The sequence below is a fragment of the Spermophilus citellus genome, assembly GCF_964194105.1.
Source record: "Spermophilus citellus genome assembly, chromosome: 9".
NCBI classification, from domain to species: Eukaryota; Metazoa; Chordata; class Mammalia; order Rodentia; family Sciuridae; genus Spermophilus; species Spermophilus citellus.
The window spans coordinates 18,350,383-18,369,561 of NC_138191.1; the positions used below are offsets into that span (position 1 = coordinate 18,350,383).

General features: G+C 46.1%; 1 protein-coding gene and 1 long non-coding RNA gene across 2 annotated transcripts; one reads left to right on the plus strand and one right to left on the minus strand.

Annotated features, from left to right (window-relative positions):
* Positions 1 to 462: 462 nt before the first annotated feature.
* On the minus strand, positions 463 to 16,178 carry CD2 (CD2 molecule). The gene is made up of 5 exons (XM_081307625.1): positions 16,057 to 16,178; positions 15,613 to 15,918; positions 9,837 to 10,067; positions 6,453 to 6,572; positions 463 to 3,334 (listed from the first exon to the last, which is right to left on the minus strand). The coding sequence occupies exons 1-5, from the start codon at positions 16,115 to 16,117 to the stop codon at positions 3,021 to 3,023; spliced, it is 1,032 nt and encodes a 343-aa protein (XP_081163751.1). The 5' UTR covers positions 16,118 to 16,178; the 3' UTR covers positions 463 to 3,020.
* Positions 7,818 to 11,122, plus strand: LOC308656493. The gene is made up of 3 exons (XR_014023734.1): positions 7,818 to 8,086; positions 9,554 to 9,627; positions 10,382 to 11,122. It is a non-coding gene; the product is annotated as an uncharacterized lncRNA (long non-coding RNA).
* Positions 16,179 to 19,179: the final 3,001 nt, after the last annotated feature.

Consider the following 19,179-nt stretch of genomic DNA (forward strand, 5'->3'; position numbering starts at 1 on the left):
ACTGCGATTTGGGGGGATGGTAGGGAGGCTGTCCCCCACACCACGTGTTCTATCTTCACGTGACCCCGTAGGATGTTCCATTCCTATAAATTATGTGAATACTTTTCCCCAACATGGCCAGCTTCCTTGTATTAGAGAGTTTCTAAGAATTAGTTAAATGTGCTATAACTGTTTTTCTTTTTCTCATAATAATGCATTCTCTATAAAATCATTGTTTTGAACAATCATTGATAATTAATAATTTGAGGGCCAGTAGACCTGCGGTTCTCCAACTTGAATGCCTGTTGAGATTATTTTTAAAAGAAATACAGACGTTGGACCGGGGTGTGGCCCTGTGGTGGAGCACTTGCTACCACAGGGCAAGGCTCAGGTTGGGTTCTCAGAGCCACAAAATACAAACAAACAAACAATCAAAAAAACCCCAGGTGCTTGGTCTCCTACCTAACCTACTTGAATCATCTGTTGTTTTTTTTTTTTTTTTTTTTTCCTCAAGTGTCACAAGCTGTTCTTATGCAGCTGGGCTAACCAATTGTCACGCTCTGTGTCAGGGACAGTGGCAGTTGTACAATGTCAAACAGGTGAATGGTGGCAGAACGAAGCTCAGGCCAGGCCTGTTTCCTGCCTCTCAGTGGAGACTCCAGCAGGGCAGGAGTGTGTGCGCTGTAGACGCCGTACATTCCCTTCCCTTCCTCTCGTCAGGACTGTACTCACCCATTGGCCAGGTGGCTCAGGATACTTTCAATATGGCGCTGTGGGCCAAGTTGGGCGATGGTCACTGTTCTCAAAAACTGTGTATTTCATTCATTCTAAAATGTGCTCTTTTCATGTTTTCACATCTCCCATAACAGAGGTGTGCCTACAACTTTTATGGTACCTTAGCACTTGCTATCGTGGAACCGAGAGTGTTTTTTCCTTTGCATGGTGTATATGCTACTTAAAATGATGCCTTCAAATGGATGAAGCACAGTAGCTGAAGGAGGAACAACATACTTGTGCGAACAGGTAGCCAACATAAGCCTTGCCGTTGCTGTTCCCTCTGCATGGACAGTCTTCTAGCACAACTCAACTCAAACGTCACCCCCTCTAGGAAGCCCTCTGCGTCACCCAGTCCTACTAAAAGTCTAGACTAAAAGGCTTTCTCTGGGCTCCTGTGCTTGTCTCTGACCTTTATCTATCACACTGTGTTACACTTGCCCCCAACTCCATGTGTCGTCCCTGAAAGCAGAGATGTAAGTGTATACCTCTGTGTCCCTCGAGCAGCCTACCCCGGAGCCTGATGCATACTAGAAGTTCAGCAACTGTGGAATGAATGAATGGTGAAGGACTCAAGAGTTACAGGCTGTATATGTTCTGTTACCGCATGTCACCCCAGGTAGCTATAGAAGAAAGGCAGGGTATAGGGCTGGAGGCCAGGGAAGGCTTTGTAAAGGGAAGGATAGGAGCTCTTCTACCAGGACGGCCAGTGGAATAAATCACTCAGGACTGCAATGAGGATTGAGACAGGCCAGGTACGGAAGTGTACCCCTGTAATCCCAGCTACTAGGGAGGCTGAAGCAGGAGGATCGCAAGTTCGAGGCCAGCCGCAGCCACTTCGTGAGACCCTCAGCCTCCGTGAGACCCTGTCTCAAAATTTTAAAAGTCAATAAATTAAAAAAGGGCAAGGGATATAGCTTAGTGGCAAAGTGCTCCTGGGTCATGGGTTCGATCCCTGGCACCCAAAACAGAAGAAGACTGAGACAGAGGCAGCGCCAGGACCCACATACTCCTCCCGCAGACGCTGTAAAGAGTGTTACCCAGCGGATTGTGTGTGTGAGTCTCAGGAGCCTCTGGCGTTCAATTCATCACTGCCCTTTATAATTAACTCTGGGTTCTGAAACAATAGATGCCCAGATTCAGAGGAAAAAAAGCCTTTCAACTCTCAGTGAGCTCTCACAGGAAGTCCTGAACATACTTTGTCTTTGTGGTCTGCCCCCAGAGCTTCCTGCCAGAGTTAACAAGGTTTAACAGGTTCAAGGAGCCCAGGAGAAGGTGGGCAGACGGCACCACAAGCCTGGCACTGACGCTTCAAAGCAGGAGTCCTCGCAGCCTCTTGTTTTAGAACTGCAACCAAAAACTCTTCTTTATCTCCCCACTTCTTCCAAAGTGCAGCTTGCAGTCAGCCGGCTGGGGATGGCCTCTGTCTTCTTACTGGTCATTTGTGAGACTCAGGATTGGTTTGATCGCAGTTGTCTCAGCCGGCCCTCGTGTGTGTTGCCTGATGAGCTCACAGTGCCTCGGATATTCCTGGATTCCTCTTTTCAAGGATGACTCCACAGATCATCCAGACCACTAGTGATGGCTCAGGACAGGGAGGCCCCAACACTTAAGCTTTCTGGTGACTCACGTTGAAGTTTGTGCTTAGAGGTGTTGGTTCATAAATCGCCACGTAGATGGACCCAGCTTTGCTTCTGAGACCTGGGGAGGGGCAGGGGAGAATGTTCTGGCCACTCTAGTGGGGATGCTGGTGGCTCGGGTGATGCCACACCAACGAGGCTCCTTCTCATCCTGCAGCTTCCTCCGAGTAACACCCAGCTGTGTCCTTCAGTGAGCAGACCCCAGGGTCAAAGCTAAGCTGTTATTTCACTCCTCCTCAAGGATGGGGAGCAAGTGTCCACCAGGAAAGCTGAAAGTCCTTTGAGCAGATGGGAGGCCTGTAGGGGACACAAACCCAAGTAACCCCGGGGCATATGGCATCTGCACGGGATCTGAGAGGGAGACGAGATTGCCAAGAGTTTTGTGCACTGTCATGAATCATCCTCACAATCACACTCCCATTGTTTCTCTCTTCTCGGTGACACAGATCTATGAAGAGGCCACGGATCTTCAACCACATGGCTGAATTACAAAGGGCCAGCAGGACCATGGCCTGCAAGCCCTGGGAGGTGACAAAGTCTTACGTGTTGCCAACGTTTGATGGAAAAGTGGACCTGCACACCCAGAGCTGAGAACTCCAAAGAGCCTTTTCATTGGAAAGGACAGTTTTAATCGGAGGAAGGGGACGGTGAATTTTCTGCCGCTCCACGGGGAGGTTTTGGTTGCACTCGAGGTCTGGGGAGGGGAGGGCCTCTCTGCTGGCGAACCTGTGTGCCTGATGGGGGAGCCCTCTTCTGTGGCTGGTGCTGGACACGATGAGCAGGAGGCAACGGACGAGGACCAGGTGTCTGGACACGATGACCAGGTGGTGGCGGAGGTTGGGAAACTGCTGGATTTGGAGGAGGTGAGGTAGAGATCTGGCTGGGCTTTGGGCTTCTGTCCTCAGAGGTGGTTCTGTGAGCTTTTACCTCCAGCTCCTCATCTGCAATGACAAAATCACTCAAGAGCTTATTCTGGCAAGAGGTGATCCGGGGAACTATGGAGCGCCTCAGAGGGGCAAGGCTTTGGAGGAAGCCAAGAGGAAGCAGGGACAGAGCTGTCCCTAGGCTCCAAGAACTCTCAGTCTTGTTGGGGCAGGAGAAATGCTGACCACAAGCTGGAGGGAGACCCCAGGGCTTTGCAGAATTCAGGGACACAGAGCGGGGAAGGCACCTAGCAGGGAGAGCTTGGTGCTCGAACCAGAGAGCAGACAACACTCAAACCCAGGTCTGCCTCGGTACCGGACCATCCTAGACACTGGGTCCTGAGAGCAAACCTCGTGATCAGAGTCTGTTGTCGGGGAATCTGAGTCGTCTCAGAGGAGCTACATTCCTTCTGACAGGTCTCTGTGTGGATATGCTCCTACTCAGTCTGTTGTCAGGCAACCTACATTCTGACAGGTTGGAGCACACACAAGGGGCTTTTTAGTCCTCAGAAATTGACTAGTTACTTGGAAATTTGTGCACAAGACCCATCCTCTTGGGCCAAGGAGGGAAAGATTCTTCTTCCCTCACCCTTTTGGGATTTTTCTGCTTTGTGTGACTTTAGCCCATGAAGACAGCCCAGGACTAATCAGAATATAGTAGTTTTTCCTGTACTGCTTTCAAGTCACAAAGGAAATCTGTGAGGCTGCCTCGCTGCCATAGACAGAGGGGGCTCTGCTGGCCCCCTCTGGCCTCCAGGCTAGGAGTTAGGTATTCCAGTCCCATGTACAAGACCATCCTCACAGGCTGCAGAGGCAGGCGGGAGTAGACCCCCCCTGGGGTAAATTAGCGATCTCTTGCACCTTTATGGTGCTGTGGCTTGGGAAGCACAGTCCCTCTGAGCATCACCTGTAAGTGCAGGCAGATGATGCCAATCCAGTCAGACTCCGCCGGCTGCTGGAAACACAAACATCAGGCGGCTTTGAACATGAAGGCTCAAAGTCAGATAATGTGGTTTTGACATCTGTGTGGCCCAGGTGCTCTAAGCGCCTAGACAGAAGGGCCCAGAAAGGACAGAATGCATCCTGTCTGCCATCTTTGGTGCCCAGTGGTAGCTGAAGTTATGCTCAGGAGGATGCAGAGAAGACTTTGACCCTCAGTCCCAGTTCTGGGTATGGAGCAGTGAGCTGCCCTGCTTCACCGCAGGTGGCAAGCTTGGGCTGCCATTTGTGATTAGTGTCTGTCCTGCTTCTCATCTGTTTGCTCCTCCTACACTGATTGCTGACCTCCTAGGTGTTAGGCACTATTACTAAGTGGCAATCATGACTCAGACACACTGTCCTCAGGAAGTCTAAAATCACGTAAGACAAAGTGAGGACAGCAAATCACAATACCAGTCTCAGGATTGCACAGGGCCACCAGAGAGGTGCCAAGAGCCACAGTCGCAGGGTGAGGAGTAGGGTGTGGCCTAGTGGCTAAGCTCTGGGGCAGGTTCGGACAGACAAATCAGCTGTGGCTCTGCGCAACCTGCCTGGTCAGAGCAGCACGCCGGTCCCCAGCATGTCCACTCCAGTAACGTCCACACCTGCTCCCAGGAGTTCCTCTCGGCTCATCGGCCCTTTCCTTCACCTGCATCTCCTTGTTACTCACCCAGGCTTGGCACTGAGGTGAGACAAAGGAAGCGCAGAGGGTGTGGGATTTAAGGAGGTGTCCACTTCCGGGGCATGCAAGAGGAAGGCGAGGGCCTCCTTAAAGGTTGTGCCCTTGGGCTCCTGGCCTCCCCCTGATCCTGACTCAGCTTCCTGGTCACAGAGCTTGAGGCAAAGAATGTAGCCTCCCTGATGGGGGTGAGGCTGTCACCTGAGCTGGTGTTTTCTCTCCCAAGGCCACTGGAGGCTGGGTGGGAGGGTGAGTGCAAAGCCTAGAGATCAGTTTCTTTGTCAACATGAGCTAATTATCAGGTGGGTCCCTTCAGCCTGGTGAGATCAGGGGTTGCTCTGTCTTGGGGAGACCTGGGAGGTCTACCTTGGAAGACAGCATGGTCGTTGACCATGGGTGATAAGAAAGGACCTTTGTAGGGAAGACAGGCTGAGCAAGGCACAGAGCTGAGGAAGCCATGGCACTTGAGGGACTCACCAAGGAACTGTTATAAATTTAGAAAGACGTGCCCAGCTCCCCCGTGGGGTATGGTGAGGGGGGCTGGGGGTGGCCACCTGAAGGGGTGGCTGAGGGAGAACTGTGGAAAGACGTCTGAAGTAAGGCGTCAACGCCAAAGGGTGCAGGGCCTGAGGATCCTGGGTGGCTGCACACCAGGTCCCCCGGGCTGTGCGGGAAGCAGCTGGTGGGAGTGGCCTGGTGAGGGGCCCGCAGTCCTGCTATGAACCAGAGATGACACAGGACTCCACGGCTTGCCTGCACAGCTGCATGCCCAACTGTGGCTGATACCCCAACCCTGCACCTACAGGGACACCTGGTCTGTCCCTCCCTGATGTGATCTGCCTTAGGTGGTCTGGATCTCCACTCATGAGCATGACCTTTTCATGTTTGGTGGGTTGCGAGACAGGACTGACCCAAGGAAACAGCACCCCCATCCCTAATGCATCCCTCCTGAACAATCAGTTAGAAAAGGGGGTACAGAGACCTGTTTGGGGGGTTTTGTTTTTTTGTATTGCTGGGGAGGGAACCCAGGGCCTAGCCCAAAGGCAAGAGCACTACATGAGCCACACCCCTAGTTACCTAGTTCCCAGGAGCTTGGTCTTGACCAGGCTGTGGGCCACTCAAGGTCTGCAGATGGACAAGGTATTTTCGAATGAATCTTTCTACCCACCTGGAGCTGTGAGTCCCTTTGGCATCTCTCTGCGCCAGCCTTAGACACACTCACCCTCAAGCAGGGATTCCGATGAGACCAGCCAGGATGTAGCTCCCCAAACTCCCTCACTGTGGGCCCCAAGAATGCTTTTTTTTTTTCCAGAATTCAAGCTAACCACAAAATGGAACAAGCTCTAGCTTCTGGTTCCCCGCCTGATGTTCTGAAACCATCTCCTTCTTTTCTTTGAAGACCCAAGGTGCCATCCCCTTGAGATGACTCCATGGGGATTTTGCTGCGGCCTGGGGTGGCACAAAAGAGGGGGAGCTCACCATTGCGCCTGCTGTTCTGCTTTTTCCTCTTGCTGACATAGAAAATGAGCAGCGCCACAAAGAACAGGAGGAGGCCTCCCGCACAGACACCAGCGATGAGATAGATGTTCAGACCTTCCCCTGAAAGAGAAGAGACAGGGGGCTCAGTGGGGAGGAAGGGGTCCCGGGCAGCCCATTTCATTGCTTCAGGCTAAGGACCCCAGCTTCCCACTTGAAGAAGAAAGAAGAGCTTGATGGTACCATTCAAGGTCACAAAGGGCCAAGCTTAAGGAGGGTGGCGAACTGGGTCCATGCCTAGAAGAGGCCAAGGGGTAAGTGGCCTCTGTAGTCCTTGGGAACCTTGAGACTAGAACTCCCTGGTTGTTCATGCCCCGAGGCCTGTCCATCCCTGCCCACTCGCCGAGGAGAGCATCATGACATTTTATTCATTTTTTAATTTTTATTTGTCTTGGTGAGGCTGGGGATGAGACCCCAGCCAGGGTTTCACAACAAGCTAGGCAAGCAATCTGCCACGGAGCCACTTCCCCAGCTGAGCATCACAGAATTTTAGACCAGAGTAGTTTAGAGATAATCTAAGTGTCATCTCTATAGAAGGAAGGAGGATGAGTTTCAAAGATAAGGTCCAGAGAGGGAGGATGAGTTGCCTGAGGCCACACAGTATCTGTTTGTGACTGGTTCCTCTAAGCAGCCTCTGGTCTCTGGCTGTCTCTGCTGTCTTCCTGCTCTTTCATCTCTGGCTTCCCTCTGGGGCCTATTCTTTCTTACCCTCTTGATCAGGCAGTTTCCAAACACTCAGGGTAAATTAATTCACTGATGCAACCCAGCCCTCTCTCCTCCCAGACTTTCCCCCAGACCCGTGAGAGAAGTTCACCGAGCCCGCAACAGCAGTGGCTGGGATCTTCAGTTCCTAGAACTTCAGTCACTGCAACACAATAAGGAAAACCAAGACTTCAGTGTTCAGGGAAATGGGGTTTGGTCCGGGTCTTTTAGACAAGAGCTGTGTGACCTTTAGCAAGTTACTCCACCTCTCGGAGCCTCCTTCCTTCTTTGTAAAATGGAAACAATGAGACCTACATCACAGGGTGGCTGTTGGAAGTCAATCAGATAATGGATGGAAAAGTGCTTTATAAACTGTAAAACAACACACAAATGTGAGGTCTTGCTTTTACTAGTGCTCTTTGCACTAGTGTTTTTCGCAGCAGTTTCCCAAGGAGGGCTGCTGGGCCATCTGCCCTTGGTGAGTCAATAGCAGTTAAAGAGCAGCAGCTGGGGTTGGGGGGTCAGGGGACTGGAGCTAAGCCCAGCATCACAAAAACACTTCTGCAGCCAAAAGATCCTAGGAGGAGGCTGTTACACACAGACCCAGGACGGGCCCCAGGGATCCCGCCAGAGGCTCAGACACCAAACTGAACAGGGTTTCAAACTGTGCTGGTTTATTCATCCTTGACTGTCCTTCCTGCAGTCTCTCTCTCACCCATTCTCTGCCTGCCAATTATATAACCTCTCTGAGCTCTGCCTATGAAGAAGCGTCCACTAGATAAGCAGCCAGAATCCTCTACCATTGAAACTGGGCCAGGAAAGAATCTGGGGTCTCTGTCTCCTGCTAAGCTGAAGACTGCTCAAGATTGACCCAGGTAGGGAAGGGCAGGCCTGGGGTGAGCTGGGGACACGTGTGTAGGCCACAAAGACACTGGCCATTTTCCCTTAGAGTCTGTGGGTAGGAGGCTCGTCCCCTTAACCAAGGCACACTTGGGAATGCAGATGGTGCCTCCCACAGTTCTATGCTCAGGTCTGTCCAGTATGGTCCCCTGACACCTGGTAGTGCTCTCTGTAGGGACATTCCACCTTGCCCTAGAGGCAGCTTTGGTTTGTCATTTAAAAACGGGTCCTCACAGTAGAATGAATCGGACGTGACCTTCCTATGTTCATATGTGACTACAAGATCAGGGTAGCTCCACATCATGTCCAACCACAAGAATGGGAAGTTATACTCCATGTATGTATGCTATGGCATAATGCACTCTACTGTCGTGAGTAACTCAAAAGAACACGTTTTAAAAAATTAAACAACAACAACAACAAAAAAAAAACCCAGGTTCTCGGGTTCTCTAGATGCAACCACACCTCCCTCCTACACCTCCTCTGTGCATGAGTTTGTGGATGGAGTATTTCTTGTCTAATGTGCTAATTCCTCCCAGGGTCTTAAGTAGACCTTATTCAAGCTAAATGGTTAGCATCTGCCACTGATCCTCTCAGTCTTGGCCTTTTAGAGTGAAATGTCCAAATCCCTTTTAGGGTCTTTAAGGGCAGCCCATTCCTTCTCTTCCACCCGAGGTGTTCCTCCCATCTCCTCAGTGGCCATTTCCTGGACCAGCTCCTGCTCTGCACCTTCTACAAGGGACATGCGTGTGGCTGCCTTCCGCCCTCCTTAATGGTGGGATCTAGTTAAAACAAGTGTGAAGGGTGGGATTGCCAGACAGAACACAGGTCAGTTATATCTGAATTTCAAATAAACAATGAATGACTTTTAGCATAAGTATGCCACGTTTGGAAGTACGCCATATTTTTACTTATTAAATCTAGCATCTCCAACCAAGGCCCTCCTGAAGTGGAGGATGGGACACAATGGCTGATGGTGGCCCACACGACGGGGCAGAGTGACACTGGTCTAAGCTTGTGGTTGGCTGACCATCTGATTGATAGTCGGCCTCCAGTGACCCCTGCCTCCTGGCATTTCTGCCTCTGCGCCGTCCCCTCTGAGTGTGGGCTGCACTTACTGCTAAGGCATAAAGTCCAGCAGAAGGGAGGGGCTATCAAAAAGGAGACGAAGTCATAAAAAGACTGTGGCTTTTGTTTCCGTCACTCACTCTTGCTGTCTCTCAGAAGGCTCCAAAGGAAGCTTAGAAAGCCCTGTTTTCAGGCAGCCCAACAGCCCATGCAAGCAAGCCTGGAACTAGGCCCAAGAACCCACTCCTCTGATTGTCTTGATCATCACAGTCACTAATGAGCAGAGAGGTGTTGGGCAAGTCAGTCTGCCCCTCAGGGAAATGGGGGTTTGCAAGGCCATGATCTCTGCCTCTCCTTCTCCCTCTTCAATACAGCAATTGTTTTTCCTGGAAGAGGATGATTGCGACTCTCTGCGGTCAAATCACACACTCCCTGGAAGTCTCCTGAGGTGGGTCACATGGAACACCCCTTCCTGAAGGCTTCCCTTGAAGGCTTCTAAGAGGGAGAGGTACACCTGTCACTTCCCATCCTGAGCCAACGCTGTCTCCCACCCCAGACACCTGTGCCCTGGGCAGAAGTGGCACCTGCCACTGTGCCCACAGGCCTGGCAGACTGTGTTTGTGAATCTGGGACACCCTGCCCGATGCCCCCACGTACCTGAGCAGCTGATGGCTGCCACGGTGGACTCCTCACTGACTCCGTTGCTTGCCGTGCACTTGAACGCTGCATTTAGGTTGGTCAACTGGTATCTAATGACCTTCAGATGACCTTGAGTGAGCTGTTTCCCATTTTGATACAGAACTAATTCAGGGTTAGTTCCTTTTATTACCTCACAGGTCAGGTTTGTGCTGTGACAATCCCAGGAGATCTTGGGTGTTGAGACCTTCTCTATAAAATAAATAAAAATCCCAATATATTAGTCAATTTTCTGATTTTAATATTTAGACAGTGGGGAATGGAGTCAGTTTGAGACAGGGGCACAATTTTTGAATTCCCTAGCAATTTTTTGAAAATAATTTGTTTTTTATTTATGTAGAACATGCAGAACAAACTTAACTTCTGGTGAGTTTTTAGATACATTATACTGTTTAAAAGCATATAGTAGTTATTGTTTTTGTACTGTTTTGTACCTTAAAACAGTTTTACATACTTGGTATCATTTCGTTATGACAGAGAGGCTGAGGTTTTTCTTCCCATGACAGATGGAAAGTCCTGGACTCACTCTTGAGAGGTTCAATGAGTTGTTTTAGGGTGCTCATTTAAAAATGGCAGATCAAAAGAGGAGCCTGCCCCACCCCAAGTTCAAGTTCAGGAGTACAGTTAAGAAGTTACCACATCCTGCCTTCCTTCCAGAGCAGCCAGGGACCCTGCCCTGGAGGAACAGGTAAACCTGTGGCCTGGGATCTTGACCATGTACCCCCCCCCCCCCCGCTGGGGTCCTGGGAGCAGAGAGCCAGGTGGGCACATGGGTGCGTAAGGAGCTCAAGGCTTACAGAGGAAGGGCTCAAGTTGGGAAACCAGAGACCTGGCTCTGTCCTTTCCCAGCCCAGAGCTGCTTGGTCATTCTCTGTGCCTTGCTGGACCTCATCTTTGAGAGAATGATAAAAAAAAAAAAAATATTCCCCACCTGTCACAAAACGATGACATGTGACAAACCCTGGTGCACATAACTGGTAGCAGTGCTTATGTTCATAACCAGAAAAATCCCTGCCTCTCCTTTTCTGAGGTGATTATATTTAAGGTCTGATTCAGAAATCAGCCCAGCGGTGGCCTTAGGTAAGGCAGGTCTTCATCCCAGGCCTCCTCTCCCTAGCTGGGTGACCTCTTTTCTTCTCCTCTGTTCTTTTTCTTGCCCTTGACTCTCTTGACCCAGTCTTCCCTTTCATTTTCTCTCCATTCGTTATGCAGAGAGACAGCTTATTTTTTCACAGTTCCCTCCCTCTCTGTCTTTCAGATGAAAATACTTTCCAACTCAGTCAAATTTCATTGCTGACCAAATATGTATGGGCGTGCAGAAATGATTTCTTCCTGTCCTGAGATTCTGTGTAGCCCAGGATGAAGAAAATGGAGATGCGTCACCACGCTCTAGAGTAGTAGTCTAGGGCTGGGGTCAAGGTGTCTATCTAGAGTCTCCTAATTGGTAATATCCCATCATGGTAAAAACTGATAAAATATAAAATAGTTTAAAACACACAAAAAATATTACATGCAATTTCACTACCCATAGTTAATAATTATTAGTATTTTTTTTTCTTTTTTTGGTACCAAGATTACCAAGTCATTTTTATTTTGAGACAGTGTCTCACTAAATTGCCTAAAGCCTCACTAAGTAACTGAAGCTGGCTTTGAACTCTTGATCCTCCTTCCTCAGCCCCCTGAGTTGCTGGGATTACAGGTGTGTGCCTCAGCGCCTGGCATTGAATATTTTGATGTATATCTTTACTAGCTATTTCCTATGCATGAACATGTATATCAATGATATTTTAAAAATTAAAACTGTATTATTATCCCACTCCTGGGTTTATACCCAAAGGATTTAAAATCAGCATACTATAGTAATGCTGCCACGTCAACGTTTATAGCAGCTCAATTCACAAAACATAAACTATGGAACCAATCTAGATATCCTTCAATAGATGGATGGATAAAGAAAATATGGTGTATATATAGTCAATGGAATTTACTTAGCTTTAAAGAAGAATGAAATTATGGCATTTGCCGGTAAATGGATGGAGTTGGAGAATATCATGCTAAGTGAAATAAGCCAATCCCAAAAAACCAAAGGCCAAATGTTTTCTCTTATATGTGGAGGCTAATTCACAATGGGGTGGGAGCAATAGAGAACAATAGAGTTACCTTAGATTAGGTAGAGGGAAGTGAGGGGAGGGGAAAGGAGTAAAGGGAAGGGAGGGGTATAGGCATAGGAAGGATAACAGAAAAAAAACAGACATTATTACTTTATGTATATATATGACTGCATGACCAATGTGATTCTATAACATGTACAATCAGAAAAATAAGAGGGGCTCAAGCGGTAGTGCACTCGCCTGGCATGCACGGGGCGCTGGGTTCGATCCTCAGCACCACATAAAAATAAAATAAAGATGTTGTGTCCACCGAAAACTAAAAAAAAAAAAAATATTAAAAAATTCTCTTTCTCTCTCTCTCTCTCTCTCTCTCTCTCTCTCTCTCTCCCCCCCCCTTTAAAACAAAAAAGAAAAAGAAGAAATTATAGGGCTGGGGATATAGCTCAGTTGGTAGAGTGCTTGCCTAGCATGCACAAGGCCTCTGGGTTCAATCCCCAGCACCACATACACACACACACACACATACACACACACACACACATACACACACAAACTGGCAAATCTTACTGTATGTTAATTGTACCTCAATAAAACTGACAACAAAAAATTGTTAAAAAAAAGAAAAAGAAGAAATCATACCCATTTATGTATACTATATCAAAGCTCATAATTGTATTCTACTGTCATATATAATTAATTAAAACAAATTACAAGTTTTTAAAAAACTGGATTATGTGGTTTTATAGTCTGCCTTTTTCCCTCTCAGTAGAAGTTATATTATGAAATTCTTTCTTTCCTGAACATCAATAAATGTGCATCTCCACCATTTGATGCATTCTTGACATAGTTACTAAGTTCCTAACTGCCAAAGACTTCTCAGTCCACACAGTATCATACTAGTGTAAACAATGCAGTTACAAATAGCCTCGAACGTGGGCTGGGATACAGCTCAGTTGGTAAGGTGCTTGCCTCACATGCACAAGGCCCTGGGTTCAATCCCCAGCCCCACCAAAATAATAATAATAATAATAATAATAACAACAACAACACAAAGTCTGAAAAAACAAATAGCCTCGAATGGTGAATCTTTGTACATGTCCTCACTGTAAGAGAGTGTTCTAGGAAATGGCCTGACCTGGTTAATAGCAGCAAATTGTTAGGTACTGCTCATAGATGAGAACACCTTAATTCTGGGCTGCTAGGATTAAGTTCTGCTCTGCTGATATCTGCTTGAATGGGGCCCTCCACTGCCTCTTCAGCTAACAGGAGCAGCCTCCTCAGTAAGTAGATGCGGGTACCATGACCGAGGCTGCGAGTGGCATCGAGGAACTAAGACAGGGGCCTGGCGTTAGCACAGAGCACACAGGGGTAGCGTCCCAGGCCGTCTAGGGCACCTCTTCATACACGGTCTCATTGAATATCCCTTGAAGTTATTACAGGTGGAGCATCCCTAATCCTCAAATCCAAAATGCCCTAAAATCCAAAACATTTTGAGCAATGACAAGGTGACATAAGAGGAAAATTCCACATCACACATTCACAAAGTTATTTAAAATGTTGTATAAAATTACCATTGGGCTATGAGCACAAAATGCATATGAAACAAACGAAGTTCATATTTAGACTTGGGTCATAGCCCCCAAATATCTCATTATGTCTATGCAAATATTCCAAAATCTTAAAAAAGCCCAAATCCAAAACACTTTCAATCCCATACATTAAACCATATTGGGAAAAATCAGACTCAGACCAGACAGGCATTTGCCAAAACTATGGGACAAGTAATGATGTTGGACCACAAATCAAATAATGACATCCAGTAAAGTCGCTGTCTTTAAAGGGTGCAGGGTTTTTTGGGGGGAGGGTAACAAAAATGTTGATTGTCGTGATGGTTGTAGAGCTCTACGAATGTATGTAAGGCTATTGAATTTTACATGTTAAATGGGCAACTGGCATGTATGAAGACACGAATGGTGTGACTACTTGTGTACAACCCCCCGACATGAAAAATTGTGCCCTCTATGTGTAATATGAACCGAATCACATTCTGCTGACATGTATAACAAATTAGAATAAATAAAATAAAATAAACAAATAAATGGGCAACTTGGACGGCACATTGATATCTCGACCAAATTGGGAGTTGGAGGGAGGGACCAGTCCTTGCCAAGAGGACCCCTGGGTTTGAATCCTGACTTTGTTCCTGTCAAGAAACGAGAACTTGAACAAAATTCCTCCTGACCGAGGCTGTTTTCTTATAAACAATAAGGGGATAATGACTACTAGCTGTCGGGATTCTTGGGAGCGTTAAATAAGATTGTGTCAGCAAGCCCATGACACCTGGAAGCCATTATGATCACCATGATTCTAAATACGGTCCAGATGTGATTGTACCAGCATGGACACCTGAGCCATGCTAGGGGAACTCAAGACACCACAGTCCCCAGAGCTCAGGATCAGAGGCTATTCTTAGTCCCAGCCAGTTCCTCCAAGTTTCTTTCCAGTCAAGCTTGCAGAACTAGGGTGTTGGAAAGGGATCATTTTCAGGAGAGTTAACAGCATCTGAACTCTGGGAGGGGGCTGCTGCCAGGTTTGGGGGCCAACGGAGACCCTAGGCAGGAGGAAGGGACCCTGTGTCTGGTGATGACATTTCCTGGGTGAAGCACAGAATTGTTTGTTTGCTCACGGAAGCAGCTTCCTCCCAGCTTCAGTGGTATTTCAATTCCCCTTCTTCTTCCTACTGCTTCTCACCCAATCCCCCTTGCCCCTGTATCCCCACACATGACCCTCAGCATCACCATCCCTTCTCATTCCATCCTCAAGACCAGGGATTACCAACTTTGGCTACTAAACAGAACCACCTGGGGAGCATTACCACGTACTGATAATTCTGATATACATGGTCTAAGATGGGAAGCCGGCCCTGGTCATTTCTAACAGCGTTCCTGTTGATTTGCATGGGTAACCAAGGTTAAGACCCACCCAGCAGCCCTGTGCACCTTGCTAGGATTATAGCAGCAGTTTTCCAGCCAGTCTCCCCACCTCCCACATCACCCACCACTCCTACCCTCTCAGCACATGCAGATGCGACAGGCAATATGTATTTTCTTCACATATCAGCAAAAAATCACCTTCCACCTCAATTGCCATGCTATCGAGCAGATTGGAAACAAAGGCTGTTTGTCCTTAAATCCATCATTTCCTGCCCTTTCCTGCTATCTAAACTCTTCAGGGTACCCTCGCCTGAAATTGGCTCTCCAAGCAGCCTGTCCTTCCCAGCCCACACCTCGCTCACGGGGGACAGCCAGTTTTCCTGTGCCCACCTGTCCCCTTTCTAATTAATGCCACCTTCATCCAGATTCTTTACCTAGCTCCACATCCTCAAAGCCAAAGAGAGGGCTGTAGGCAGATGAGGTTGTTTTTCTCCATGTGTAGACCCTACCCCCCCACACACACACACTCACAGGACTGGAGTCTCCACAGGGCAGGAGGGATGCACTGGATTTCCCGTAGCGCTACCCCAGAGCTGAGGCCAGGATTGGGGACGTTTCACAAACACTAGTTCCCAACTTGCTAAAGAGCACCCCTGTTAAAATGAAAAAAAAATGTAGACAATGGAGACTTACCTAGAATCCTCAAATCAAATGATTGTTCCAGCACCCTTTTTCCATCTGTATCATATACAACTACGTTGTAGGTACTATTATAATATCCCTTCAGATGTTTAATTTTCAGAGTTCCATTTGCTAATATCTCGTAGGTTTCATTATGCCGGGAAGGTTTCCTGCCTCTTCTGAATTGTGCAACCATGATCCCTTCTTTGTCCCATCGTATGTCATCAATAGCATCTCTCATTTGAAAATTGGGGATGTCCAGGTTGATCTCTTGATCCAAGTCACTTCGGACAATCTTGATGGCTTTAGAGACTGAACCTGTAAAAAGCAAGACACTCATTGAGGTCTTCAGGCTCCCTACCAGAAAGTGAGGCTGTGAAAACTTTGATACTATTTCAGGGTCTCCAAAGAAGCTTCTCACAGTGACTGTGAAGACCCACACACCCACTTACTTACCTGGGTTGGGAAAGTTGAAAATCAGAAGAACGCCGACCAAGATTTTACACCGGTGGCTCATCTTTGGGATTAGTTTCCTTGTGGCAGTTCTGAGCTCTTCTTGAAAAAGGAACTGAGGTTGAAACTGGTAGAGTCCACCCCACTGAATGCTAAACCACGTGCCTCTCCTTTGTGCTTTTTTTTTTTTTGACAACATAGAACATGCACATACACATTTAGCACATACAGCCTTTCTGATGCACTCCTTTGCTGAAACAGTTGTGGTTATGAGTCTGTGCTTTGTTATCACACTTTATTTATTTATTTACTTAGTACTGGGGATTGAACCCAGAAATACTTTACCAGTGAACTACATCCCCACGTCTTTTTATTTTATTTATTTATTTACTTAGAGACAGGGCTTCACTAAGTTGCTGAAGCTGGTCTTAAACTTGTGATCCTCCTTGCCTCAGCCTCTGGAGACGCTGGGATTATAGGCATGAGCCACCACATTTTGCAAGAACTATGCATGCACCACCACACCAGCTCTTACCACATTTTAATCCTCACCAAATTAAAAAAAAAAGGGGGGGGAGGGAATCAATCCATTGAAGAGAAAATTAACAGAAAGGTTAAGTTGCCCAGGATTGTTCTTTTGTAAGCAAAGAGCCAAATTCAATGATCCAGCCCATCTTCTACCCACTCAGCTATCTTGCCTCTAACAGAACCACCTAGAAACATGGGTAACTGTTCTTAAGTGAATAGAAAAATACAAATATTTATCCTATGATGATAAATACTGGAAAATGTATACACATGAAATGATTAGGAATGGATTTTTCCTCTTTCCTGAAAAGATATTTTTAATGTTCTAAAATTGTTTATGTTATAAAAAGGAAGAAACACAAATTGAGTCTCAGCTGTAAATGCTTAAAAATCTCCAAATCTTCTGTTTAGCACATATTTTACAACTCTTGAAATTCACTGTTAGGTAAATAAAACCTTGTTGCAAAACATGTAAGAGGCATGGAGCCTATGAAAACCAACCAGATCGAAAAATATCTAAGGTGGTCAACATTGCAGATGGTGAAAGAAAGGGAGCGAGAGGGAAAAACAGAGAACGAGAGAACAGGGAGGGGAAAGAGATGAAATTTGTGACACTGAGAGAAAGTGATGCAGAGATGGGTGTCTTGTGAAAAGGATGCCCTGTGAATCCGGCACAAGAAACATGGAGAGCCCAGGAACAGATTTCCAAGGGAAGTTTTCAGTTTGAAGATTCATCAGGACACAGTGAGCAAAAGTTTTAAAAGTAGTGCTTTTTTAGGTTTTGTTTTTCAACGTCAGGTACAGAAACAGATATTATCTCTCAGAAAGTTGCCCAGGAAATGCAATGAAGTCAAAGCAATGGATTGCTACTGCTGTGTGAAAGGAAGCCTAAATAACGTATTCACCTCCTGTTGTGTAATAAACCCCTCACTCACAACACTCATGATGACAGATGACAATTGGATTAAAATTTTAAATGCTATAAAACTGTAATACTGCTTAAAAGACAATATAGAAAGACGTTTTTATATCTTTGGGTACAGAAGGCCTAACTACATGTATCACACAATCCCAAAGTAATAAAAAAAAAAAAGATGAATATCATTGACTACATAAAAAATGTAAAATTATACTTTTCACATATATTGCAAATATTTTGTCACATCTTTTCATTTTTTACATTATTTCTTGCCTATACATAAATTTTTAATCATCAATGAGAAAAAAAAAGCTTTTAAAATGGGCAAAGGATATAAATTATCAGCTTATAGAAGAAACATCAAACATGACTCTAACGTCACCCAAAAATAGAGATATCCTAGTCATAAAACACCATCTTTACCATAGGGTTTGCAAAATTATAAAAGACAATAATTTACATTATTATCAATCCGTGTTTATGTGTGTAGTGCTGGGAATTGAAACCAGGGCCTCATGCATGCTGGGCAAGCATTCCACCTTTACTGACATGAATGTCGGGGGCTGAAGGAAAAGTCTCTTTTTTAATGTATCAATTTCTGTGAAGTTCGAAATTCTGTTAAAGGACACCAACTTTTTTTGTAATAATTTAAAAAAATAATACAGTAAGCTTAAGGCACACATTTTCCCCCTAAAGTATATGTAGACTCTGAGAAATAATTAGCATGTAGCTTATTTGCTTGTAAGTGACTAACCCACCAGCCACCCGTCTAAAGCTAGCCCTGGTGACAATCATTGTTTAGTTTACTTCTGATCAATCTATTCTATCTCTTTAACTTTGGAGTGGGGTACTAGGGATTGAACCCTGGAATGCTCTACCACTGAGCTATATCCTCAGTCCTTGTTATTTTTTATTTGGAGACAGAGTGTCTCTAGTTTGCCCAGGCTGGTCTTGAACTCGCCACCCTCCTGCCTCAGGCTCTGTGGCATTAAAGGCACGTACCACCCTACCCAGTGTGCCTCTGCTTTTAAGACAGGTTGCTTCCTCTTCCTCTCATTTGCCTGATAGTTTCTCCAGTGCTCTCACAGAGCAAATGGAAAGCTGCTTTCTGTTCTTTTTTTTTTTTTTTTTTGAGACTTTAACTCTCCTCCTCTCACGTCTAAATTAATTGGGAGTTATGAGCATGTCTTCAAGGGCAGAAACCATGAAAAAGAAAGGGATTCATAGGTATGACTGTAAAATTTTAAACTTTTGTATGTAAAAACCTATTTAAAAATTTAAAGGCCAAGTACTAAAAGAGACAAATTATTTGCAAGATACTTGACAAAGGCTTAATATCCTTTAAATTAATTTTTTTCTTGGGCTGGGGCTGTAGCTCAGTGGCAAAGCACTTGCCTAGCATGTGTAAGGCACTGAATTTGATCCTTAGCATCACATTAATATAAATAATATAATATAATATAAATAATATATAACATAAATAAATAATATAAATATAATAACAATATAAAGTAAATAAATTATTTTTTCTTGTAAATGTAGTAAGAAAAGATAGACACCTTCTTAATAATATAGGTCAAGGTCCTAAAAGGAGAAATTCACAAAATAAAATACACAATTAAGGGGCTAGAGATGTGGCTCAAGTGGTAGCTCACTCGCCTAGCATGTGTGAGGCACTG